Consider the following 27373-nt stretch of genomic DNA (forward strand, 5'->3'; position numbering starts at 1 on the left):
CTCCCCCCGAGTGCACAAATTTTTGTGCACCGGGCCTCTAGTCCTATATAATAAAAGGCTAATATACAAATTGTCCCCTCAGGAGTTCGACTGACCAGGAGTTCGACCAACTGGGAGTTCGACCACTCATATGACATGCGCCGACCACCAGGGGGGCGGCACAGAATGAAGGAAGGCCCCGGCTGGCAACTGGCAGCTGAGGGAAGGAAGGCCCCGGTTGTCCCTCATCGCCGGCCACGCCTAGGGACCCTACCCATGCACGAATTTTGTGCACTGGGCCTCAAGTAAAGAATAATTTACAGGGACTTAACAGTAGAGGATTCCAAGAATCAAATCAATGATTTGGAATATGAGGAAGCAAAAAACACCCAATCAGAAGAGCAAAAAGAATAAAAAATTATGAAGATAGTTTAAGGATCCTCTGGGACAACCCCAAGCATACTAATATTCTCATTATGGGGGAAAAGAGAGAGCAAGATATTGGAAAACCTATTTGAAGAAATAATGACAGAAAAATTCCCCTACCTGGTGAAAGAAATAGACTTACTAGTCCAGGAAGCACAGAGAGTCCCAAACAAGAGGAACCCAAAGAAGCTCACACCAAGACAGAGCATAATGAAAATGCCAAGGGTTAAAGACAAAGAGAAAATCTTAAAAGTAGCAAGAAAAAAGCAGTTAGTTACCTAGAAGGGAGTGCCCATATAACTTGCAGCTGATTTCTCAACAGAAACTATGCAGGCCAGAAGGGAGTGGCAAAAAATATTCCAAGTGATGAATAGGAAGGACCTACAACCAAAATTACTCTACCCAGCAGAGCTATCATTTAGAATTGAAGGTCAGATAAAGAGCTTCACAGACAAGTAAAAGCAAAGGAGTTCATCACCACCAAATCAGTACCTCATGAAATGTTGAAGGGTATTCTTTTTTTTTTAATGTTTTTATTGTTGTTTTGTTTGTTTGTTTGTTTTTTTAGAGAGAGAGAAGAAGGGAGAGGGATAGAGAGTCATGTCAATGAGAGAGACACACCATCAATCGGCTGCCTCCTGCATGCACCCCCACTGGGGATTGGGCCTGCAATCCAGGCATGTGCCCTGACCGGGAATCAAACCCACCACACCTCTTGGTTCCTGGGTTGGATGCTCAACCACTAAGCTATGCCAACTGGGCTAAAGGGTATCCTTTTTTTTTTTTTTTTTAATCCTCACGCAAGGATATTTTCCATTGATTTTTAGAGAAAGTGGAAGAGAGAGGGAAAGACAGAGATAAATATTGATTTGAGAGAAGCACATCAATTGGTTGCCTCCTGCACGAGTCCTGATCAGGGCCCAGGCCAGGGAGGAACCTGCAACCGAGGTCCCTTGACCAAATCAAACCCAGGACCATTTGGTCCACAGGCCAATGCTCTATCTACTGAGCCAAACAGGCTAGGGCTTCAAGGGTATTCTTTAAGAAGAGGAAGAGGAAGAAGAAGAAAAGGAGGAGTAGGAGGAGGGAGAAGGGAAGGGGAAGGGAGATGGAGAAGAAAAGATAAAAAATATGAACAATAAAATGGCAATAAATATGTATCTATCAACAACTAAATGTAAAAATCCAAATAAATGAACAAGAAATCTAATGAACAAAACGAAGTCATGAATAAAATATAATCAGAGGCATGGAATCATGAAACCAAGTAGACAAAATTCAGAGGGAAGCAGGTATGAGGGCAGAAAGAGATTAACTAAAGATCTTATATGCATATATGCATTACCTATGGACACAGACAACAGGATGGTGAAGCTATGGACACAGACAATAGGGTGGCAAAGGCCTGGGGTGGGGTGGGGGGGGAACCAGGGGGAGGGGGGCACTGGGGTAGGAAGAGGGGCATCTGTAATACTCTCAACAATAAAGATTTTTTAAAAAATTAAAAATAAGCAAAAAGTTTCAAAGGTTCGCAAGTACTTGAAGAGTCCAGTTTAACTGCTTAGCTTAGCATTCAGAAACCTATCACCCCCTGGCCACAACCTACTTTTCCAATCTCACTATGACTTTGCTTCAGGACTCATTATTCCCAGAATAGTCCTGCCTGCCCCTGAAATGCCCCTGCTTGCCTCCACTACCCAACCTGAGCTCCCTTCTCAGGCTCAGGTCAGTGCCATCCCCCACTCCAGCCCCCAGAGCTCTGTTCCTCTTCTGTGCTTCCATGTATCTTTGAACCTATATAGGCTCACATTCTGACATTATACATCTACTTGTGTACTCTCATTTCTCTCAGGAAGTAGAAAGGGTCTTAAGGGCAACAACTGTATTTTTGCATCTTGTATCCCCTAATACCTAGTATGTTGAATTGAATTAAGAATGATTTCTGGCTGAAACCGGTTTGGCTCAGTGGATAGAGCGTCGGCCTGCAGACTGAAAGGTCCCAGGTTCGATTCCGGTCAAGGGCATGTACCTTGGTTGCGGGCACATCCCCAGTAGGAGATGTGCAGGAGGCAGCTAATCGATGTTTCTCTCTCGTCGATGTTTCTGACTCTCTATCTCTCCCTTCCTCTCTGTAAAAAATCAATAAAATATATTTAAAAAAAAATTTCTGGTGGCAGAATGAGTCTATCACTCTAAGTAAAATAATAACCAAGAAAGCAAATCTATGATTCATGTTCATCTAATTTATGCTAAATTTTGTAAAAGAACAAATTAATCATAGGAAGAGAACTTAGATATTATGATATTTTGTTATTAATGTGTCAAACCAGCCCCCTTTAACAGTAAGTTAAAGCAGTAGAAGCAAAGGGAATTTTCCATTTTAACTCTTAACAGGCTGAAATTAGTAATAAAATATAGGAGAACTGTATTGACAAAAATAAATTTTCTTCCCTTTATACATTAAAAATTTAAACAATTTCTTTAAAATAATAATTACAACCATGTATATGAAGTATATTCTGAATATTTTATATTGAGTTTTAATGGTCATAAATTAATTTCCCTGTCACAACCTACTCATTTCCTATTACGAAATGAGTTACACCTATGAGTAAATTTGGTAACCAAATTTATGTATGTACATAAAACACTAGCAGGCCTCCATAGACACAAATACACCTTTATAAGAAGCTCAGATCTCACCATTTTGCTCACTGTAACAACAACATATGTCTCATTTAGTGATCAGTGGAGAAGATCGCTGGAATTTATTGTGAAAAGCCATTTGGGAATGCCTGACAGCTGTGTGGGAAAGAGCTTCACAAATCTTTGTGAGAAGGCTATCCCAGAGGAAGGGCGATTCTGTTTGGAATTTTTCTTTGAGCCATTTGTTTCAAATATTATTATATGTAGTGTAACTATTGATATATGAAAAATGAAGCAGCATGCTAAACCTAATAATTTAACACTCAATGAGTACTTTTCTAACAAAAATAATTGGCTTCAAGGAACAAAAAAATCTTCTTTAACTACAAATCCATAGGTCACAGAGGCCAGGTACTAAAAGACCACAAGATTCTTCAAATGCTTACATTACTCTTTTATCTAATAAGGTAATCCAGTAATGATGGTATGGTAACAAGTGAATTAACCTACAAAAGTCATTATTAAACAAATTAGATCATTTAGTATACTACAAGTATCAAAGAGGGTTAATGTGCTTCTTAAAGGGGTTAATCTCAGAAAGTAACCTGGACAAAAGATAATCTAGTTCATGAAACACAGAGCTGTGACAGTCTCCCTGCTAGATGCTCTCTCAGATTCTGTATAGAAGAAAGCAAAACAATAATATATCAGGTTAGGTCAGATTTTTAAAAAGCTACAAATTCATTTTCTTACAGCTTGTTATTTATAAACTAACAGAATCTACTGTTTAGATTAAGGTAAGTCTTTTTAAAGTAGGTCATAAAAAATAGACTAGGCAATAGAGAAAATTCAGTTTAAACTCCATAGATTAAATTTCAATAAAGGAATAGGATTTGACTACCCTCTAGTGGAAGTTCAAGAGAATTCAATAAATACTTTTGAAACATTACAGTCATTTTATGATAAACACAGAATGAGAAAGCGTACAGAATCTAGACAACATTCCATTTATCCTCCCAATGCACAGAAGACTACATTGTTCATCTCATCACACTTCATTCTGTGGTTCTGCATTCTAAACTATTTTGCAGGACAAGCTAAATTGCATAACACCCATCCAAGCCCTCTGTCAAAGAACAATGGATTTGTAAATTTGTAAAGGCTAGACAAACTCCCACTAGAATGTGAGCGCCTTGATGGCAGGCTCCCTGTCTTACTCACTGCTGCATCCCCAAAGTCTGCAAGCAATACATGACACTCAGCAGATGCCTAATATGTGTGGGCACTCTACTGAGTGCTTTATATCTGTCATTTGACCCTACAAATACCCTATGAGGCAGGTAAGGTACTCTCATCCTCATTCTGCAGATGAAGAAACTAAAGCTTGGAGTAATTAAGAAACCTGCATGGCATTTCACAGAAAGAAGTTGTGGGATTGGGATCCAAATCTAGATCTACGAGTTAGTTTATAGCCCTTATTTTCCAGTTCCCAGCATACCTTTATTTTTTAATGACAAGCTTTATATTACACAGGCTTTTGTAAACTAGATGGATCACACCCCATTAAAAAACAACCAACATGAATGGATTATCCATTCTTACTTAACAATTTCTGAGGGATTAAGTAATCAGGCATTATATTTAAGCCATAGGATAATGAAGCTAAAGCATCATCAAAGGTCCAAATTGCTCACATCATATAAAGCCTTTACTCTTTAATAAAAGCAGACTCACTAGAGAACAGAGTTAAGTAGCCTGGCAAATGGAGAGTATTAGATGCAACAGTGAAAAGGTAAAAAGTTCAAAGAAGTTAAGGGAATCTTGTGACTAAACATAGGTTAGTTATTATTTTTTTCTAAGTTATTTTTATTTTTTACTATTGCCTTATAATATTACATCAAGGTATTCAGGTGATAAGAGATATTTTGAGGCTACCAAAAAAGAAAAATAATACAATATTTGAGCTAATATTTAAAACACGAAGTGCTTCTAGTACCTAATAATGATGCATAAATTCATCAAAACGAATTCATAAATTATATTGATACTAGAGGCCCAGTGCACGGATTTGTGCACATTGAAAGGAAATTAACTAGAAGAAATATCTTAATATCATTATTCACCCTTTCTCTATAATAGAAGTGTCAACCAAATTCACAATCGACAATGACAAATCAAAACACACGCGTGCGATTGGTGCCAAGAGCTTTATATATACAGATGAACTTGCTTAACTAGACCTGCTTGCTTTCTGAAGCTAAACTTTTCCCAGCCCAGTGAAGCACCCCAACTTCTCTTTCAGGTAATTGTCAGCAACACAGCAGTAAATATCAACACCAAGCAGACTATTATTGTAGATTATGCAGGGAGAACAAAGCGTAAAATGTTTAACTGCAGCAGTGTTTGACTATATTCTGTGCAGTGAGAAAACCTGAAGTCATTTTGAAGTTCCACAATTTCTTACTTCTTTTCAGTCAGGTCAAGTTTCTAAACTTTCTACAACTTCGTTTCCCGGCTAATGAAAAGAAAATAGGATTCTACCGAGTCTCCTATCTACCTACTCCAGGACTTCTGTGAGGATCAAATGAAATGAGGCACATGAAAACGCTTCACAGACATTTGGTTAAAGTGTAAAATGTTTGCACCTGGCTACAAAGCAAGTCGTGTTCCTGGGCTGAAGAAACTCCAAGGAGGCTAGTCGCTAGGGAGAGGAGCTGGGCATTGCTACATGACGTCATTACCCGGTGCTCACAGTGACCGTTTTGGGCTGGGCTAGGCTGTGGGCCACATTTTGCGCAATGGAGTCTTGGCAGCGTTGGCTGCGATTTGGTGGGTGTCACTCCTGGGTGGTGGTGGGGCCTGTGTCCCGCTTGGGGGAAGCCAAGTGTTGGTTTGTCAGCTCCAGGTCCATATTGCCATTTATTTTTAAATGGCCTGTCACTAGGGAGAGGAAGCTAGGCATTGCTACATTACATCATTACCCGGCACCAACAGCCCACCATTTCCAGGCTAGGCTGGGTTGTGAGCTGCATTTTGTGCCATGGGGTCTTGGCAACATTGGCTGCAATTTGGTGGGCTGTTGCTCCAGGCTGGTGGTGGGGCCTGTGTCCCATTTGGGGTAAGCAGAGTGTTGGTTTGTCAGCGCCAGGTCCGCAATGCCATTTATTTTTATATGGCCAGTGCACATCATGGCAGTTCCTGCATTGAGCGTTTGCCTCCTGGTGGTCAGTGTGCATCATAGCTACTGGTCGGACAGTGGGATAGACACTTAAGCTTTTATATATATACTAGAGGCCCAGTGCACAAAAATTTGTGCACTGGTGGGGAAGGGGGTGTGGGGGGGTGTCCCTTAGCCCCACTTGTGCCCTCTCACAGTCTGGGGACCCCTCGGGAGATAACCAACTGCTGGCTTAGGCCCGCTCCCCAGGTGGAAGATGGCAGGCCCGATCCCTCAGTGCCTGCCCCGCCTCCCCAGGTCACGCACACGGCAGGGCCAATCTGGGGGTTGGGGCGCCGCCACAGATCAGGTCGCACACGGGACACCCGGGCGGGCCAGCCGATCACTGCTGTCCCACCCGGCCGCCCCAGGTCAGGTCACACACAGGATTCCCGCCGCCCTAGGTCGCAGATAGCAGGCCTGGATGGCAGCAAGGCAGGTGGGATGGCGCTGTCCAGCCCCACCGCCCCGGGTTGCAAATAGCAGACCCAGATGGTGGTGGGGTAGGGGGGATGGCGCTGTCCCGCCCTGCCTGCAGTATGCAAATTAGCCGCCATCTTTGTTGGTGGTTAATTTGCATATCACGCTGATTAGCCAATGGGAGGTGTAGCAAAGGTACGGTCAATTACCATGTTTGTCTATTATTAGATAGGACTAGAGGCCCGATGCAGGAAGATTCATAAAAGAATGGGCCTTCCTTCCCCTGGCTGCCAGCACTGCCTTCGCTCAGGCCCAGAGCAGCCTTTCTGCCTTCATTCCGGCCCGGAGCCGCCTTTCTGCCTTACCATGCTGCCCAAAGGCCCTGAGCAGCTGGGGTGGTTCGGAATGCCTGCATCGTCGCCATAGTGATGACACAAGTGTCCCACCCTGCCCCCAGCTGCTCGGTGCCTGCATATGCAAATTAACCCACCATCTTTGTTGGGTTAATTTGCATACTCATTGCTGATTGCCTGGTGGGTGTCACGAAGGTATGGTCAATTTGCATCTTTCTCTTTTATTAGTGTAGATAGATAGGTATATGTTTATAGAACTTAACCCAACAAATTTGGCTTCAAAATATTTTCTTCCTGTAAAGAATATCAGCACTAATTCCAATAAGCTTAAGTTGCTTATCTAAAAGTCACATTTCCAAAACATTTCTTTATGAGCTTATTGTAGGTCAACAAATACTAGGCCTCTTGAACTCCAGTTCTGACTTGCTGCTATCTTCTACAATCAGTCATTCATTACTAAAAAGAAATATCAGGCAAATAACAGCAATAGATTAAAACACAAAGATAGCATGTATTTCAAATGCTAATGTTTTCAGATTGGCAATAAATATAGAAACCAACCATCTAGATTTTAGAGGTATCTTCTAAGAAAACTGAATTAACTCTCCAAAAAGAGCTCTAGATGGGTTAGACACGGGTTAGAAAAAAATATATAATTTAAATTATTTGGAAGTAATTATCATAATCTTTTAGCTTTAATTTGCCATTGGTGGTCGAAGTCCTCAGATTAACAAAAATAGAAATCCTCAGATTAACAAATTCAAGTGAGCATTTGGGAAGCCCACCCCATTCATTTAAGAAGCCATGATGCAGTTTCTAAAGAGGAAGGTCATATATCACTAACTATAAAACTTTTTTCAGGTTATTAGAATCCTAATTGAGAATGAAAATACAGTAATTTCTATTTTAAGAAAGATGTATATAAACTGCATTTCCTAAGCAGAATTAACTGAGAATAATTAGAAGAGTGGCAAATGCATTGAATCAACAGAGTGGTATCAAGCACATCTCTAAACAGAATTTACTCTAAGTTGGCAAAAAAAAAGAGGGGAGGTTATCATAGAAGAATATCTCTGCAAAGAAATATACAACCAATGAAAAGCAAGCAACTCAAAGAGATGCAGGAACATAAATAAGCTAAAAGAAAGTGGCTGAAAAGAAAATGCAAAGTATCTTGGAAGCTATTTTTCCATCAGTTAGTTATCAAAGGCTTGAAAAGGATCATGCCTACACCCATGAGAAGGCAAAAATGCAGAGGGCAACCACAGTTATTTCACATTTCTCCTAAATCCCAGGATATTTTTTCCATAACCCCCCTTCAGAAATAGCAAATAACTGACACCAGAAAAAAATTTTAACAGCCAGGGCTTTGTGAATACACTTCCCAAGGTCTACTGACAGCTGTCATCTAACTGCCTCATCCCCCAATGGGACTTACCACTGTAGTTGGGATCCTGGATCCACACTGTATGTGACCCAGAGCAAATCACAGCCTTGCCAAACCTTACTTTCCTTATCTGTAAAGTGTGTGTGTGTGTGGGGGGGTAATACAACTAATTTTGTAGGGTTCATAGGAGGAGTAAAGCACCTAACAATCTGTGACATACAGTGTTATAATATTAGCTACTGTTATGAGCAACAGCATTCCAAATATCATCCAGGTAACTTTATTCACACAGAAAAAAAACAAACACCTGTTTTAGGATTTGCTAATTGTTTTGTAAATCATTTTTGTTTTGCTTTAAAATAAAAAAGGGGGGGGTGATACTGAAAAACAGGAAGAGATGTTAGAGTATTCTTATCTTCTTACCCATAAGACCTGATCAGGTTATTATTGATAGGTACTTCGTTATTGCCATTTTAATTCTATATAGCTAGGTTTCTCTCTCTGTTTCTTCTCATTACAGCAGCCCCTTTAACATTTCTTGTAATGCTGGCTTGGTGGTGATGTACTCCTTTAGCCTGTTTTTTTGTCTGGGAAGCTCTTTACTTGACCGTCTATTTTGAATAATAGTCTTGCTGGATATAGTAATCTTGGTCTCAGATCTTTGCTTTCCATTACCTTGAGTACTTTATGCCTTTGCCTTCTAGCCTGTAGAGTTTCTGATGAGAAATCAGATGTCAGCCTTATGGGAACTCCTTTGTAGGTAACAGTTTTCTTTTCTTTTGCTGCCTTTAAGATTCTTTGTCTTTAATTTTTGGCATTTTAATTATAATGTGTCTGGGCATGGGCCTGTTTGGGTTCTTCTTGCTTGGGGTTCTCTGTGCCTCCTGAACTTGTGTGACTTTTTCCTTTACCAGGTTAGGGATGTTTTCTGCCGTTATTTCTTCAAACACGTTCTCTATTCCTTTCTCTCTTTCTGCCTCTTTTGCCACACCTGCTATTCTAATATTGTTACGTTTCACATTGTCCCACAGCTCCCTTAAGCTGTCCTCCTACTTTTTAATTGTTTTTTCTCTTTGGTTCTCTGATTGAGTGATATTTTCAACTCTGTCTTCTGATTCACTGATTCGATCCTCAGCTTCCCCTAATCTGCTGCGTATTCCTTTCAATGTGTTCTTTATTTGTGCTATGTCATTCTTTATTTCAAACTGTCCTTTTTTTCATAGTTACTATATCTTTTTTCATGCTGTTGAGTATCTTTACATCATTACTCTGAACTCTGTTTCAGATAAATTTCTTATCTCTGCTTCATTTATCTCTTCTTCTGGAAAATTCTCTAGTTCTTTCATTTGGGGATTGTTTCTTTGTCTCCTCATTTTGGCTGTCTGTTTGGGTTTGTGACTATGTATTAGGTAGATCCTCTATACCTCTCAATCTCTAGTGCAGGACAGTGTTAAAGGTTGTTTCTGACTAATTATATCAGGCAAAGACTCAAAGCCTCCAGAGAAGGCCTCTGACTGATAGGGTTCCCAACTTGAATTGCCCCCCAGGCAATCCTCCTCAGGTGTGGTGAGAGTTTTTTTTCCAACAGTGTGGGGCAGTTGCTTCTGCCTGAAGGCTAATTGTTATTTTTAATCTCTTAAATGGCCTCAGGGCAAGGTGTTTTCCAATAGGGTGTGTTGACTGTCTTCCCCTCAAGCAAGGCAAATGTCTATGTGGGAAAGATGTCCCCCGCTTCATGAGGGAATGACTCAGCCCAGGAAACTTGAGGTGTCTGTCTTCTGAGCTTTATCCCCCAAGTCTCCAGTCCTGTCTTCTGCTCTCACAGCTCCAGTCCACTTCACCCTCCCTCTGCCGGAGCACAAGGTGGGTGGCTCTACAGCAGTGGTTCTCAACCTTCTGGCCCTTTAAATACAGTTCCTCATGTTGTGACCCAACCATAAAATTATTTTCGTTGCTACTTCATAACTGTAATGTTGCTACTGTTATGAATCGTAATGTAAATAACTGATATGCAGGATGGTCTTAGGCGACCCCTGTGAAAGGGTCGTTCGACCGCCAAAGGGGTCGTGACCCACAGGTTGAGAACCGCTGCTCTACAGGGAATTTTGTGTGTTGGCCCTTTAAGAGGGTGCTAGAATTTTCAGCTGTCACTCCCTGGCAGACAGACAAAGATATTCTTTAATCTGTGCTGGCCTCTGCAAGGCTGGGATCACTCTAATGCTCAGCATGAGACACTTCAGGTGCTGAAGGAATTTCCGCTTTTATAACCCCAAAATTGTATAATCACACCACCTACTTAGAAATGCTATCTATTTCTGTTACACAACAGCCACCACCTGGTCACAAATGGTTGCTGCAAGCCTTAGCATAGCCTGCTTATAGTGTCTACATCTCTATATGGCTGGCTGGATATTCTATTGTGGAAACCAAGCAGCTGCTGGTTCTGACCATATTATTAGCTCAAAACGTTATCTCCTCTGCAGACAGCTCCTAACCCTTACTTGACTAAGACCTCAAGCTTGGTTAGAAAGCATTAAGCCATAATATTATCCTAGGTGTAGCATTGTCAAACATAAAAGTTAATTTTCTAAATATAAGCTCAAGAAATAAAGAATATCAGCAAAATTCATTGCAATAAAAAAAACACAAAAAAACATAAACTTCCACAAGGTACAAATTTAGTCAAACAGATACCCTTTGGTAAATGGCTTTATTTGATCTCTTTTTTGTTTGAAGAGAAAAAAAGCATACTGCAAGACATGACGCTCTAAGCAGACCTAAATTTAAAAGCAACAACTACCAGAGTATATACCATAGTCAGGACAAAGTCACCCTAATCCCTTTTATTTGCCATACTTATACTTTTAACAGAGAGCTAATGTCACAAAGATAACCCTGTCACTTTAAGAAAAAAAAACCTATAATTGTGTTTCCTGAGCTGAACTGAGCCAGAAAAAGTTATTGATGTATATTTTAGAAATCATTTCTACACTTTAAATCATTTTCTGTCTAATCCTCAATCAGAGTATGAAATTAACTAGAACATACCACTTTCTAAAAATTTTTTGTTAACCAAGAATTTAATGTACTCTTAGAAAGCTTTGAAATTATACCAAGTCCGGTCCAAATTATTTTCATTCCTAAAGGTAATGTACAGATATGAACATGAAACTTACTCAGATTTGCTGTCATGGATTCTAAATCTGCTATTAAACCTGGAAGCTGCTGAAGCTGCTCCTGTAACTCTATTAGGCTTGTCTTCTTTTTTTCCCAGTGTGCTGAAAGCATAACCACCTCGCTATCCACCAGCTGCAACACAAAAGAGGAAGGGTAAAGTAAAACCAGATTTTAAGCACAAAGAAATTGTAGTCATCATAATGAGAGTTGGTTGATGTTGTCTTTAAAAACCCCTCTACTGACTGTAAGTCACAGGACACTAGAAAGAAGACTGAAGTTGTTTTCTTTCTTAGAAAACAACCAATTTAATATTCAGTATAGAAAACCTCAAATCACTGCTTGTCTCAGTGCATCTTAATCCAGAGAAGACGAAGTTCAGAAATGACCTTAAACATCACTTCTAAGTATACCCTTTTTTAAGTAAACCCCGAATTTGAAAATCCAAATCTAGAAAAATATAACAAAAAACTACCACTAACAACTGAAAAGAAAACAAACAAAAACAACTCAAAACATAATTGCTAGGTAATTATTTGCTTTTTACAAAAGGAATTCTTTACAGAAATGCATTTAAAATATACAGATTCCATTTAGAATATACAGATTCCATTTACATTTAACAGGAACAGATTGCATAAGGTAAATGGTACTTTTATATGAAGAAATTATTGAGGCAACTGATCAATTCCAGAAAAAGAAAAGAAGGATTTATGTTAACAAAGAAGTAATTCAGATGTAAAATATTAGGGTAATAGCAGGGTGGTGCAATACTAGACTAGTCTAAAATAATTCTAATTTCTTTTCCTGAAGATGTGAAGAAAATGACAGACATCAGTTTCTCCCAGACAATTATGTTTTGCTCTTAACACAGTGGTAGGGGAAAGAGCTTAGAATAAGATTTAGAAGGAGCAAGGAGAGGTCATCTTTTGAAAACATCACCAATGATAAGAAAGGATTGTGAAAGATACCCACACAGAAATACAATATAAAGATGGAAAAATTCACTGTATAACAAAAAAATGCATTTGAATTTTATATGTAAATCAGGGTTCACAGTTAAGTTACAGTTCAAAAAAAAGATAATTTACATGTCCCAACATTAAGTAAGAGTCTTCATAAGTTGAAACATGAACACAACTGATTCTTACTGAATATCTCTAAAGAAAGAGCTTTAGAGGAATAAAAGTAACAAAATAAGATGTGAAATTATTTGTATATTGAACTACATTGTTTGTTTCTACATTTTAATAATGTAGGAAATTCACAACATTGAAGTAGAGAACTAAGCTACAATAAAGAGGTCAGAAAGCTGCCTAGTTTTCTCACTCTATCCCTAGTTCTCATACCTCCCCCCTGTTTTTCAACCCACACTGAAAGAATAACCACATCATCTCTCACCTAAAGCCTCAACTGAGCTGGAAAGGTGACACCACGCTTTATTCAAGTGGCATTCTCATAAATGTTGTATATTTAAAATGCCTATTGGCCCGGCTCAGTAGGTTGAACATCATCCCATGCATCAGGAGGTCACAGGTTAGATTCCCAGTCTGGGCACATGCCTGGGTTGCAGGCTCAATCCCTAGTAGGGGGAGTGCAGGAGGTAGCCGATCAATGTTTCTCTCTCATTGGTGTTTCTAACTCTCTTTCCCACTTCCTATCTCTGAAATCAATAAAAATATTTTTAAAATGTCTATTGTCTACCAGTTTTTAAATGATCCCTAAGAGTAGTTTTAAAAATACTGAGCAATAAAAAAAAAATGCCAAATAGTCTTCATAGGCAAGCTGTAATGTAACCATCATTAGGAAACTAAGGCTTGAAACAAGGATCTGTGTTCATAAAATTCATTTAAAATAGTCAACAAGCCCTGGGTGGGTAGTTCAATTGGTTAGATACACCAAGGTTGCAAGTTTGACCCCTGAACAGGGCACGTACAAGAATCAACCAATGAATGCATAAATAAGTGAAATGACAATGTTCCCCCCCTCTATAAAATCAACAACAACAACAAAAATTTAAATAAAATAGTCAACAAACTTCTACAGACCATCTACTATCTGCCAAGCATTGTTTTAGGCACTAGAAATACAATGGTGAATAAAACAAGAAAAAAAAATCCTGCCCTCTTTAGTGCTTATATTCTCATAGCAGGTCTCACAAACTCTCTTAGCTTCAGTATTAAACTCTGAAAAAAAAAATCCTGTATCACAAGGTTGACTTGAGGATAAATAATATATTTTTCCTGGTTCATGGAATACCTTTTAAAAAGCCTGTGAAATTACCCTGGCCGGGTGGTTAAGTTGGTTGGAGTGTTGCCAGTACACCAAAAGGTTGCGGGTTTGATTCTCAGTAAGGGCACATACCTAGGTTGTGGGTTTGATCCTCCATTGGGAGGCAAACAGGAGGCAACCCATTGATGTTTCTCTCTCTCTCCCTTTTCCTTCCCCTCTCAAAAAAAAAAAAAGAAAAGAAAAAGAAAAAAGAAAGGCTGTTAATCTTAGTTACTCTGGTTAATTAGGTTAATAGCTTGAAAAACCTAGAATAAACAATTTTTAGATATTAGCCATTTCTTACTGAAAATTAAAATGCAACATTTAAATATTAAACTTAACTACAGTCTAGTTCAGTCCTTCCACAAAATTAAAAGTTATATCCTAAACAGAAAATATAAGAAGTGTTTATGAAAAGAATATATGAAAATACACTAAAATGTTGCTTTCATTTAAAAGAGTGGAAGGTTGAATAGCTTTTCAGAAATCATCATTATTAATAATTATGTAATAACTAGAGGCCCAGTGCACAAAATTAGTGCATGGGTAGGGTCCCTAGGCCTGGCCGGCAATCAGGACTGACCTGCGGGGCGACCTGTGGGGCAATCAGGGGGCCCTGCTTGCACCTGCCTTGGCTGGCCTGGCGCTGTCTGCTTGCCAGCCCCACGCCCTGCCGCTACCACCAGTTGGGGCCTGCGGGCTGGGGGCAGCTCCTGTGTTGAGTGTCTGCCCCCTTGTGGTCAGTGCACACCACAGCTACCGGTCGTTCTGCCGTTAGGTCGATTTGCATATTAGGGTTTTATATAGATAGATACTAAAACATTCTGAGCATTTTCTATGTTCCAGGTCCTGTACTAAGCAATTTACATGTATTATCTCATTTAAACCACATAACAACCTTGTATACTAAGCATTACTACCACCTTCATTTTATAAATGAAGAAACTGAAGCATAATGAAGCTAAATCACTTTCCCAAGGGCCACAGTGGAACTAGACTCAATCCTAGGGATTTTGACACTTTAAGTTCATACCCTTAAATCAATGTTCTGGGGACTGTACTATATAGGTTTAAAAAGGAAGAAGAAAAGTGAAAAACTAGCAAAAAGAAAGCGTTCTGCAAAACTGTACTTAAACTTTACTAAATGATAAGAAATGAGCTACCTCCAGAAGGCCAATGTTTTTACTTGGTCCATATTTCTGAATAAACCCAGATTCAACACCAGGAAATCAAGTTTAAGGAGGAAGACAAACCCATAGTGCTTCATTCCAAAATTCCTTCTGGCAGACACTGAAGTTAGATTAAAAAAAAAAATTTAAAAAAAAAGCAGGGAACACCAATGATTTACAAAATGGCTAACAACAGGACCTTACTGTGTACAAATCTTGACAGTTCAGAGTGTGGGGGATATATTAGTTTATATGATTTCCATATTACTTTGTTTGGTAAGCAGGGTAAGTGGTGGAAACTAATTTCATAGAGGAGGAAACTAAAACAGAGAGACTAACTTATGTGCCCAAGGCCAACATGTATTCATGCAGAAACTAGGATTTCTAACACCCAGTCAGGTCACCTTTTACCAGCAGATCCATGCTGGAAGAGTGAAGCATGTCCAACTTAACCAGCTTACACATCAAATTATTAAACAAAAAATGATTCTTAAGAGTTTAATTTGAAGGCAAGCAAATATTTCACAATAGAAATTACAAGCAAATAATGTACTGTAAGTCTAACTTTAAAAAGTTGCCCTCAGAGTCTAACCCCTAAGTCAATATTAACTATATATTCATTTATATACTGCTAAAGGGAGAAAAAAACGTCAAAGAACTTGAAAAAAAATTTGTAGAAAAAGCTTAGACAATAAAGTTACCATTGACCACAGCTATTTGTCTTCTAAGATATTGCCCTAAATTTCAAGACTATATAGTAAGGTTTAGCTTTAAATTAGATGAGTATAAAATAATTTGTCAAACAGGATTGAATTGCTCTTAAGTATATTTGCCCTGGTAGGGTCAAACAGGTTAAAGACCACCAAAGACTTTTGAGCATGGTCTGACAAAATAAACACATGACAGGCTTAACACTATACATATTAAAGCTATACATTTTTTAAGGCCTTAGAGAGAGGCAGAGGCAGGGCAGAAGGGGTCAATAGGGAAAACAAGAGGGACATCTGTAATACTCTCTACAATAAAGATAAATTTTAAAAAATAAAGTTATACATTTTAAATATTTACATACATCTCAACAATACATCAGAGGGCTTTAAAATTTTTTCATTTTTAAAGTTGAGTAATACATTTCTGGAGAGTAATAGAGGCACTTTTGATTAGATGTGGATCTTAAAATAACCAAGTACTCAACTATGAAAAAATTTCCCCAAATAGCATAAATCCAACAATAGGTCTTACAGAAATTTCTTTCTCCTGTATTTATTTTATTATAAAATACTTCTTTCAATCAAAAGAATAATTTTTGTTAAGATCCTCTACAGGATATAGTCTTAATTGCATGTTGTTTGTGGGATTCATCCAGGCTGATAAATGTAGGGCTAGTAGTTTATTAATGTTCACTGCTGTATGGTATTTGATTTTTATAAATAATATAATTTATCCTGTAGATCAGAATAAACGAGGCATGCAGCCCACTGGCCACAAGTTTGACATGCTTGCTGTAGATGGACTTAGGGACTATCTAAAGTTTCAACAGAACCTGCTACAACATTCTTATACAAATCTCCTGGTGCACACAAGCAAGTTTCACATGTGAGTCAGAGATGTGTCTAAGTTATTGCTCTTATCTCCCAGAGTGGCTTGACAGGACTTGGGGTAATTAAACTCCCCCCAGCCAAATCATTGCTGACTTCGAGTAGCCTCATCTTTATACTACACTAGAGGTCCAGTGCATGAAAATCGTGCATGAGTAGGGTCCCTAGGCCTGGCCTGTGATCAAGGCCAATCAGGTTCCCTGCCTCCCAACCTCCTCCTTCCGTTGCCACCCATGCAGCACACCCCACCGCTGCCACTGGTTGCCAGCCATGTTCTGCACTGCCCCCCTGGTGGTCAACACATGTCATAGCGAGCGATCAAACTCCCGGTCTCCCAGTCGAACTCCTGAGGGGACATTTGCATATTAGCCTTTTATATATATAGACTAGAGGCCCAGTGCACGAATTCATAATTTATCCTGTAGATCAGAATAAACGAGGCATGCAGCCCACTGGCCACAAGTTTGACATGCTTGCTGTAGATGGACTTAGGGACTATCTAAAGTTTCAACAGAACCTGCTACAACATTCTTATACAAATCTCCTGGTGCACACAAGCAAGTTTCACATGTGAGTCAGAGATGTGTCTAAGTTATTGCTCTTATCTCCCAGAGTGGCTTGACAGGACTTGGGGTAATTAAACTCCCCCCAGCCAAATCATTGCTGACTTCGAGTAGCCTCATCTTTATACTACACTAGAGGTCCAGTGCATGAAAATCGTGCATGAGTAGGGTCCCTAGGCCTGGCCTGTGATCAAGGCCAATCAGGTTCCCTGCCTCCCAACCTCCTCCTTCCGTTGCCACCCATGCAGCACACCCCACCGCTGCCACTGGTTGCCAGCCATGTTCTGCACTGCCCCCCTGGTGGTCAACACATGTCATAGCGAGCGATCGAACTCCCGGTCTCCCAGTCGAACTCCTGAGGGGACATTTGCATATTAGCCTTTTATATATATAGACTAGAGGCCCAGTGCACGAATTCATGCACCAGTGGAGTCCCTTGGCCTGGCCTGCGGGATTGGGCTGAAACCAGCTCTCCAACATCCCCCGAGGAGTCCCGGATTGCAAGAGGATGCAGGCCAGGCCAAAGGACCCCATGGGTGCATGACTGAGGCCGGGGAGGGATGCGGAAGGTTGGTCAACTGGGGAGGGATCGCAGGAGGGTTCCAGGGCATGTCCGGCCTGTCTCGCTCAGTCCCAATCAGCCAGACCCCAGCACCAAGCTAACCTACTAGTCGGAGTGTCTGCCCCCTAGTGGTTAGTGCACGTCATAGCGACTGGTTGACCGGTTGACTGCCCCCTGATGGTCAGTGCACATCATAGTGACTGGTCAACCAGTTAACTGTCTGCCCCCTGGTGGTCAGTACATGTCATAGTGAGTGGCTGAACAGCCTTAGCATATCATTAGCATATTACGCTTTGGTTGAACGGATGACTGGACATAGCATATTAGGCTTTTATTATATAGGATAGTAAATAGATGATATCATACCAACATTACCAGAGAAAATGTGTGCCATACCAATATTATCAGGGGGAAGCTTGGGACACAATACTCTTAAAATAACCCTAGGAAGGGAAATTGTTTGAAAGATATGTGCCATTTTAGCTTCCACTTATTGCCAACTCATTTTTTTCTAATGTGATTGTGCCAATGGATTTACACTCCCTAGTTCAAGTTGTTCCTCATCATGTTTCTTCCAAGGGAAGAAACAAAACTATCTTCTGCAAATAATAACTGTCTGCCCAGAAAACTCAAGGCTTAAATTTTTGATAATCTAAGGAGTGTAAATTTGTGGTTTTAATTTGTATTTCCTTGATTATTAATAAAATTTGAATACATTCTCATGTTTATTGGCCACTCCCATATTTTTTCTTCTATAAAATGCCAGGTTTTACTGCTTGCTTTTCTGTTGGGTTACTGTCCTGTTTTTATTGGTTTGTAGGAGTTGTTCACATTTTCTGAACACCTGTACTATGTTTCATGAATTGCTTAATATTTTAATGATTTTGTTTAATAGAAGCTTTGATAAAAATTATCAATATTTGTTTTTATGGTTGGTGCTTTTTATGCCTTAAGAAATCTTTTTCTATCCTGAGGTCTTAAAGCTCTTCTATTTTCTAAAATATGTATAGTTTTCTTTTTACATTTAAAGTATAATGGAATCAAGGTCTTTTTTTATTTTTATTTATTTTACTTATTTTTATTTTTTAAATCTTTTTAAAAATTGATTTCAGAGAGGAAGAGGGAGAGAGAGATAGAAACATCAATGATGAGAGAGAATCTTTCATCGGCTGCCTCCTACATGCCCCACACTGGGGATTGAGCCCGCAACCTGGGCAACCCTGACCGGGAATCAAACCGTGATCTCCTGGTTCATAGGTAGACACTCAACCACTGAGCCATGTTAGCCAAGCTCAAGTGTGTATTTTTAAAGGTAAACAACATTTTTTGCTGATTTCAGAATATTAGTGATTTTATTTTCCCTATGACAGAACAGGGCAGCCATAATAAAAAAATCTTCAGTTAAAATTGACCAGCATTCAAAATAAAACACAGATGTAGAAGAATTTAAATCAAGGTCTTTAACTACTTTTATCCAACAATATACTGGAGATTCTCCCCAGTGTAAAAAGACAAGAAGAAATGAAAGTTGTAAAGATTAGAAAGGAAGAAACAAAACCTACCATCTGCACAAAAGAATTCCCACCCCCAGACACAAATTATAAGAATAAGTAGATTTAGCAAAATGGTTAAATATGAGATCAATATACGGCAAGTCAAAAACTGCAGGTTTTGGTAGATAGCAGTACAAAGACATTATCTTCTATTAAAACCTTGCTAAATGTTTTACTGAGTAGATACCTAATTTTACTGAACATATTTTCTGCATCTGATGATCATATATTTTTCTCCTTTAATGTGTTAATGTGGTCAATTACATTTAAAAGGCTTTCTAATGTCAAACCAACCTCTTCTTTTAAATTTTTACTGATTTCAGAGAGAAAGGATGAGGGAAAGAGAGACAGAAACATCAATGATGAGAAAGAATCATTGATTGGCTGCCTCCTGCACACTCCACACTGAGGATCAAGCCCGCAACCTGGGCATGTGCCCTGACCAGGAATTGAACTGACTTCCTGGTTTATAGGTCAACACTCAACTATGAGCCACACCAGCTGGGCTCAAACCAACCTCTTAATCCTGGAATGAACGTGGTATATTTTGTTTTTTATGCTTTGCTGAATTTGTCTGTCAATATAGCCAAGCACTGCAGAATGTGTCCTAGGCAGAATGCCTTTTGTTTTTCATTCAGTATTCACAAGACGTATAACAATCAATACAAAGATTTGCTTAACATTTATATAGGAAAACTTTATATTTAAGCAAGATACACATTTTAAAACAATTATGAGAAGATTCTGAAATTACATTTAAAATACAATTGTTAGAATATGATAATCACAAGACAGTTTTGAGGAGTACCTCCATAAAGGAGACACGTGCCTTGCATGTTGCTAGTGTTGAGAGGCCACACAACTGCACACAAACAACTGTTTGTTAATAACTATATCAAAAGTTCGGTAATCAGAAAACTATGTTTTAAGCATTTTACATCTTAACAGATTGCTAGCCACCCATGTATAGACATAGACATATTGCTTGTTTTAAATATACTTTAGAAAGTTGGTTGAGGGTTTGGGGTTGACATGTAACATATTGTAACTTTTCAAATTTAGAATATAAGAAATAGGTTCCTGGTTAGTGTTTGCACAAACCATCTGATTTTCAGAAATTGATTAAAGTTAAGTGAGAGATGATGCTATTTCTATTCTTCACAAATTAACCTTAAAATTCTGCCCTCCATATTTAACTTTAAAATCTGAGGTTAGTCAATATTAATACATACTCCATAAAAAGTACAAGGACTTTAGGTCCTTTAACTCTGATAACCTGCCTTCTGGATTACATTCTATTGTTATCCAGTACTTTTGTTCTATCTTTTTTAATCCCACCAATTCAGAGAAACAGAACCAACAAAGATATATACATGCATATAGATACAGATACAAGTAGATGATATAGAGATGATATAGAGATAGAGATGGAGAGAGAGAGAGAGAGAGAGAGAGAGAGAGAGATAGGTATAGATACAGATATAATAGATAGAAATAGATAGAAATTATTGTCTGTTTAGATTTCTTTGGTCTACCATTTTCTTCCTCCTTATTCCTTCCTATATCTCAGACCTATCTTCCAAAATTATTTTAATTTATCCTGAAATACATTCTTTAGAAATTCCTTTATTGGGCATCCATTGATAGAAAACTTCTTTGTAGGTCTAAATCTTACTCTGGTTCTGGTGACTCTCAAACTTTTGGTAATATATTAGTGTATTTGCTAATTTTTTTGTGGAGGTTGTGGTGAGAAATTAACCTGTAGGAACCTTTTAGGTTTACAAAGTTTCATCCATGTAGAATTTGTGTTTGTATCTGATGGGTGTCAAGAAGCACAGTCACCTGAGGCCCTTTCATTTATTAATGTAGTGGTTCCACGATCATGCAGGACATATACATTAGAGCCCCACACTCATGTGAGGTCAAGAACCTGGTAACAAATCCAAAAAGGAGACTTCGTTTATTCAAAGCTGTCATAAAGACAGACAGATTTCATCCCTGTTGTCTCCTTTTGCCAACAGGAAGCTTTTCTTTTTTTCCTAGCACAACTTTCACTGAGGGATGTAGCCACTTCAAAGATCTAAGAGCTTTAGGCAGGAGTCAGGTTCAGTTCCTCCTCCAGTGGTTCTCAACCTTCCTAATGCTGCGACCCTTTAATACAGTTCCTCATGTTGTGGTGACCCCCAACCATAAAATTATTTCGTTGCTACTTCATAACTGTAATTTTGCTACTGTTATGAATCATAATGTAAGTATCTGATATGCAGGATGTATTTTCATTGTTCGCGACACACAGGTTGAGAACCGCTGTAAGTCTCCTATTCCCATATATCTCTAAAGCTTTTGTTTTAGTATTTGACCACAGCTTCCATGGTTTTGTTTTGTTTTTAGCCACTCTGATTTTATTTCCTTTTTCATTTGTTTTTGGCACGTTAGAATCTCCCTTAATTTTTGTGAGCTGAAGGCATTTAAAAAAAAATGCTTTTAATCTATCCAGCATTTAAGTGTTTTATAACCAGAAGACTTTCAAAGTACCTAATCTACCTTATGGCCAAAATCCTAATCCACCCCCCACCCCCCACTTTTCAGTAATTTCTCAAAGAAACACTAAATGACTAAATTTCATATTATTATTCTGTTCTATGTAACTATTAGTTTCACTAATGTAGGTAAATGGTAAAGAAAGTCAGTCTAAATTAATTTAACATCAGAATCACAAAAGTGTCTTTAGAAAGAAATAAGTTTGATTGACATTAATAGCACAGAGTATTTGATCTTGGCTAAAGCTCTAAGTACATGCACCAAATAATTTTAATTATAAGTCACATATATTCATTATATACTCTATGCATAGTGCTAGAGAATAGTTTGATCTTCTAAGTGAATTAAGGCTGACACCCCTGAAATTTTATATTTATTTGCTAAGCAAATTAGTGATCTTAGGTAGCTTGAGCAAAGTTAAGCTTTTGTCCAAATAATAAGAAATTCTTAAATAGTGGGTAAAAAGAAATTACACACTGTAATTTACATACGCAAAGACATTAGACTCAAATACCTCGATGAAACAAGTATTTACTTGTGACTTGAGAATAAAAGTCAAACTCTCTAAGCCTAATTAAACTACCTGACTGAGATATTATGAAAATGTGCTTTATATCGAGTTTCATAATTGCTAAATTCAATTTCAGATATCCTGAAAAACATTTTAATATAAATTTAATTTCTTAACTAGCATATCCCACAAGTACAAGATTAACCAATACTTCTTTTTTGTCTATATATTTATTGATTTTTTACAAAGAGGAAGGGAGAGGGATAGAGAGTTAGAAACATCGATGAGATAGAAACATCGATCAGCTGCCTCCTGCACACCTCCTACTGGGGATGTGCCCGCAACCAAGGTACATGCCCTTGACCGGAATCGAACCTGGGACCCTTGAGTCCACAGGCCGACGCTCTATCCACTGAGCCAAACCAGTCAGGGCATAACCAATAATTCTTTACCTCTCCAGCACTCGCACATTCCTTGGCTCTTCTGTGAAGTGCAGCCCATGTATCTTCATACCTAAGAAAACCAAAAGAAAAAATATTCAAAATACAAAAATTAATTCAAAATTTTAATGTTTTAAAACATTTAAAAATACTATTTAAAGATGAGCCTAGAACATCCTATGGTGTCTGAAAAGAAAAGCTCAAAAAATAATGGGGATATGTCATAAGGATACAGAAGTCAACTTGAAGGGGCTTCCAATGGTCAAATCTGGGAGAATTTGAGCAACACAATACATAATGGTAGTATTGGGTTATTAATTCAAAGAATTAAACAAACATCCATGAGTTTATAGTAATTTAAATAAACAACTAATTAAAAGATAAGAAAGTTGATGAAACAAAAATTTGGTTCTTCAAAAAGACGAACAAATTTAAACCTTTAGATAGACTTATTAAATAGAAGACTCAAATAAAATTAGAAACAAAAGGGAGACAATTATCAATTCTACAGAAATAAAAAGGATAAGAGAGTACTATCGATAATTGTATGTCAAAAAATTAGATGACCTAGATGAAATGAATTCCTAGAAATGCAAAACCTACCAAGACTGAATCCCAAAGAAACAGAAAATATGAACAGACCCATAATTAGTAAGGAGAATGGATCAGTAATAAAAAACCTACCTCCTGAACAATGATGCATCAAAAAGAAATTAAAAGACAAAAAATTTACCTTGAGACAAAAAATGGGGACATAACATACCAAAACATATGCAGCAAAAGCAGTTCTAAGAGGGAAATTCATAGCAATAAACACCCACATTGAGAAGAAAGAGCCCAAATAAAGAACAAACTGAGCTGAAGCTAATAGAAGGAAGGAAATAATAAAGATCAGAGCAGAAATAAAAGAAATTAAAAAAAAAACAGAAAAAATTATCCAAACTATTAGTTGGTTCTTTGAAAAGATAAAATTGACACCTTTCACTAGACTCACCAAGAAAAAAAAGAGAGGACTAAAATCAACAAAATTATAAATGAAAAAGGAGATATTTCAACTGACACCCCAGAAATACAAAGAATCATAAGAGGCTAGTATGAACAACTACATGCCAACAAAACTGGACAACCTAGAAAAAATGGAAAAAATCTTAGAACCATACAAATTATCAAGACTCAGTCAAGAAGAAATAGAAAGGCTGAACAGACTAATTACTAGTAAGGAGGTTGAATCAGTAATCAAAATGTCTCAATCAAGAAAAGTCCAGGAACAGATGGCTTCCTTGGTGAATTTTACCAAACATTTAAAACAGAATTAATGTAAGTCCTTCTCACTCTGTTCCAAAAAATATCAAAAAGGAGGAACACTCAAACTAATTTTACAAAGCCAGCATTACCCTGATACCAAAGGCAAAAAAGGACACTATCAGAAAAGAAAATTATAGGCCAATATCCCTGATGAATATAGATGTAAAAATTCTCAATAAAATCTTAGCAAACCAAACTCAGCAGCACATCAAAAGGATCATTCTCCATCATCAAGTGGTATTTATATATATGATGCAAGCATGGTTCAATATCCATAATCAGTGTGATACATCACATTAATGAAATGAAAGGGGAAAAAATCATATCATCTCAACAGACACAAAAAACAACAACATTTGACAAAATTCAACATCTGTTCATAATACAAACTCTTAACAAATTAGGTACAGAAGGAATGCATCACAATACAATGGCCATACAAGATAAGCCCATAGCTAACATCCTATTCAATGGTGAAAGGTCGAAAGCTTTTCTTCTCAGATCAGGAGCAAGACTCGGATGTCCACTCTCACCATTCACACTAATTACAATATCTACAAAACAAGCAAACAAACAAATAAAAACTCCCCAAAAATAAGTTTTGGTGAGGATGTAGAGAAAAGGGAACTGCTATGCACTGTTGATGGTAATGTAAAATAGTGTAGCTGCTATGTTAAACAGTGTAATGGTTCTTCACAAAATTAAAAATAGAATTACCATATGATACAGCAATTTCACTTCTAGTATGTACCCCCAAAACTAAAAGCAGGTCTAGCGGAGATATTTGTGTGCCCATGTTCATAGCAGCATTATTAACAATAGCCAAAAGGTGGAAGCAACCCAAATGTTCGTTAGTGGATGAACGCAAAGGCAAAATATGATGTACAGTCACAAATCACTTAACAACGGGGATATATTCTGAGAAATGTGTTGTTGGGTGATTTTGTTGTACAAACATGATAGAGTGCACTGACACAAATCTAGATGTTAAAGTCCACTACATACCTAGGCTATGTAATATAGCCTATTGCTCCTACATTACACAAAATCTGGTACAGCATGCTACTGTACTAAATACTATAGACAACCATAACACAGTGGTATTTGTGTATCTAAACAGATCTAAATGTAGAAAAAGTACACGAAAAATATGGTATAAAAATAAAAATGTATGGAGCTTGCAGGACTGGAAGTTGCTCTGGGTGAGTCAGTGAGTGAAAGTGAAGGTCTGGGACATTGCTGTGCATTACTATAGATAGACTTTATAAACATTGTCCCAAAAGCCCTCCTCCTGCTTCTTTCTAATAGAGTCAGAAATAGAACATCAAAGCTGTCAATGCTGCTCCATGATCAGAGATGTAGGCTGGAATGATTGGAAATATCGAGGGGAAACTGGCTGGGTTTAAAGCACAGATCACCACAATAGTGACTGTCAGGAGGGAATGAAAGGTGGCCTGAGATCAATAGGAATAAGAAATCAAGACGGAGAGATAAAGGAACATAGGGGATTGTCATGGCAATGTGGTTTTGGCTATTGCATGTAGGAGCAGTGGTCAGATTAAGGGACTATGTGGTAATCATAAAAAAAAGAAAAAGAAAAAGGGGGTGTTTAACATGGAGAGGGCATAAAACCAAGGACTCAATATTTTGAACTTGGAAATTTGTTTTTGTTACCATTGACCCTATCTGGCACAAAGAGTGCTCTCTGGCATTGAACTGATAGAAGAAATTAAACTTATATTTGCTTTACAGGATTACAGCCCGAAAACAGTTCCAAAGTACAGGAACACTACCACAGAAAGCTTTACTAAAGTGGCAGTGGTACTCAATATTGGCATACCTCAGACCATCGCAATAAAGCCAGTTATAATCTTTTCTCCAATGGAGGGCCTTGCCTTCAATTTGCAAAAAAAATGCAACATTCGTGAAGTACAATAAAGTGAAGCACAATAAAACAAGGTCTACCTCTACTTGTTAAGGTAGCTCCTGTGGACCTGGGTCCTTGTACAAGATCTTAGGTCCTCAACAAAGTATTTACAACAATGTCCTCTGAAGACTATCACACTAGAAGTGGGAGGGCTGTAGCACCCTCTGAATATGTAGCACTGGGGGAACAGGGTCCTCTGTGCTGAAGCAGGTCAGAGGATGACTGATTGGGATATAATCTATGCATTTCAAATCGAGGTGTTGTGAATGAGAGGAAATCTATTGCCAAGCCCCACAGATACTGCTCCTGTCCAAGTAAAAAAAAATTCCTCCCGAACCACATATCCTTCCATTTCTTACAAGAAATTCAACTCCATCATAATCTTAAGAGACCACTATATATGCTGTCAGTCATTGACTGAAACATCGTTATGCAGCACATGACTGTACACTTACAATTAAGTATTATTCAGCCTTGAAAAGGAAGAAAATTCTGACATAAACCCTACAACATGGACAAATCTTGATAACATTATGCTAAGTGAAATAAGCCAATCACAAAAAGACAAATATTGTACAAGTTCATTTATATGAGGAACCTAGAGTATTAATCAAAGTCATAGAAAGTAGAATGACAACTATCAGAGGCAACGGGAAGGAGACAATGAGGAGTTATTGTTTAATAGGTAGATTTTCAGTTTTGGAGGATGAAAAGTTTTGGGGATTGGATGCACAACAGTGTGAATGTACTTAACACCACTGAACTGTACACTTAAAAATGGTTAAGCCTGGATGGTGTAGCTCAGTGGTTGAGCGTCAACCTATGAACCAGAAGGTCAGGGTTTGATTCCCAGTCAGGACACATGCCCGGGTTGTAGGCTTGATCCCCAGTAGGGGGCATGCAGGAGGGCAGCAATCCATGATTCTCTCTTACCACTGATGTTTCTATCCCTCTCTCCCTCTCCGTTCCTTTCTGAAATCAATAAAAAAATACATATTTTAAAAATGGTTAAGATAAATTTTATTTTATATGTATTTTATCACAAATTTTTAAAAATTTAAAAACTATTATTTTTAGATACTAGAGGCCCGGTGCACAAAAATTTGTGCACTCAGGGGTAGGGGGTCCCTCAGCCCAGCCTGTGCCCTTTCGCAGTCTGGGACCCCTCGGGGGTGACCACTTGCTGGCTTAGGCCTGCTCCCCGGGGATTGGGGCCTAAGATGGCAATCAGACATCCCTCTGGCAGCCTGGCAGCCCTCAGGGGATGTCCATTTGCCAGTGGGGAGCAGACCTAAGCTGCAGTCAGACATCCTTAGCGCTGCTGAGGAGGC

At 38.4% G+C, this 27373-nt stretch overlaps 1 protein-coding gene across 1 annotated transcript in view; it reads right to left on the reverse strand.

Moving 5' to 3' along the window:
- The window catches only part of DTNBP1 (dystrobrevin binding protein 1), a 129568-nt gene that overhangs the window by 97574 nt on the left and 4621 nt on the right, over nucleotides 1–27373 (reverse strand). The window contains exons 3-4 of the mRNA XM_005873018.2: nucleotides 22823–22883; nucleotides 11605–11737 (exon numbers count right to left, since the gene is read on the reverse strand). Coding sequence (XP_005873080.1) covers nucleotides 11605–11716 — 112 coding nt within the window. The 5' untranslated portion in view covers nucleotides 11717–11737; nucleotides 22823–22883. The remainder of the gene's footprint in view (nucleotides 1–11604; nucleotides 11738–22822; nucleotides 22884–27373) is intronic.

Source organism: Myotis brandtii, unplaced genomic scaffold (genome assembly GCF_000412655.1).
Source record: "Myotis brandtii unplaced genomic scaffold, ASM41265v1 scaffold398, whole genome shotgun sequence".
Taxonomy (NCBI): Eukaryota; Metazoa; Chordata; class Mammalia; order Chiroptera; family Vespertilionidae; genus Myotis; species Myotis brandtii.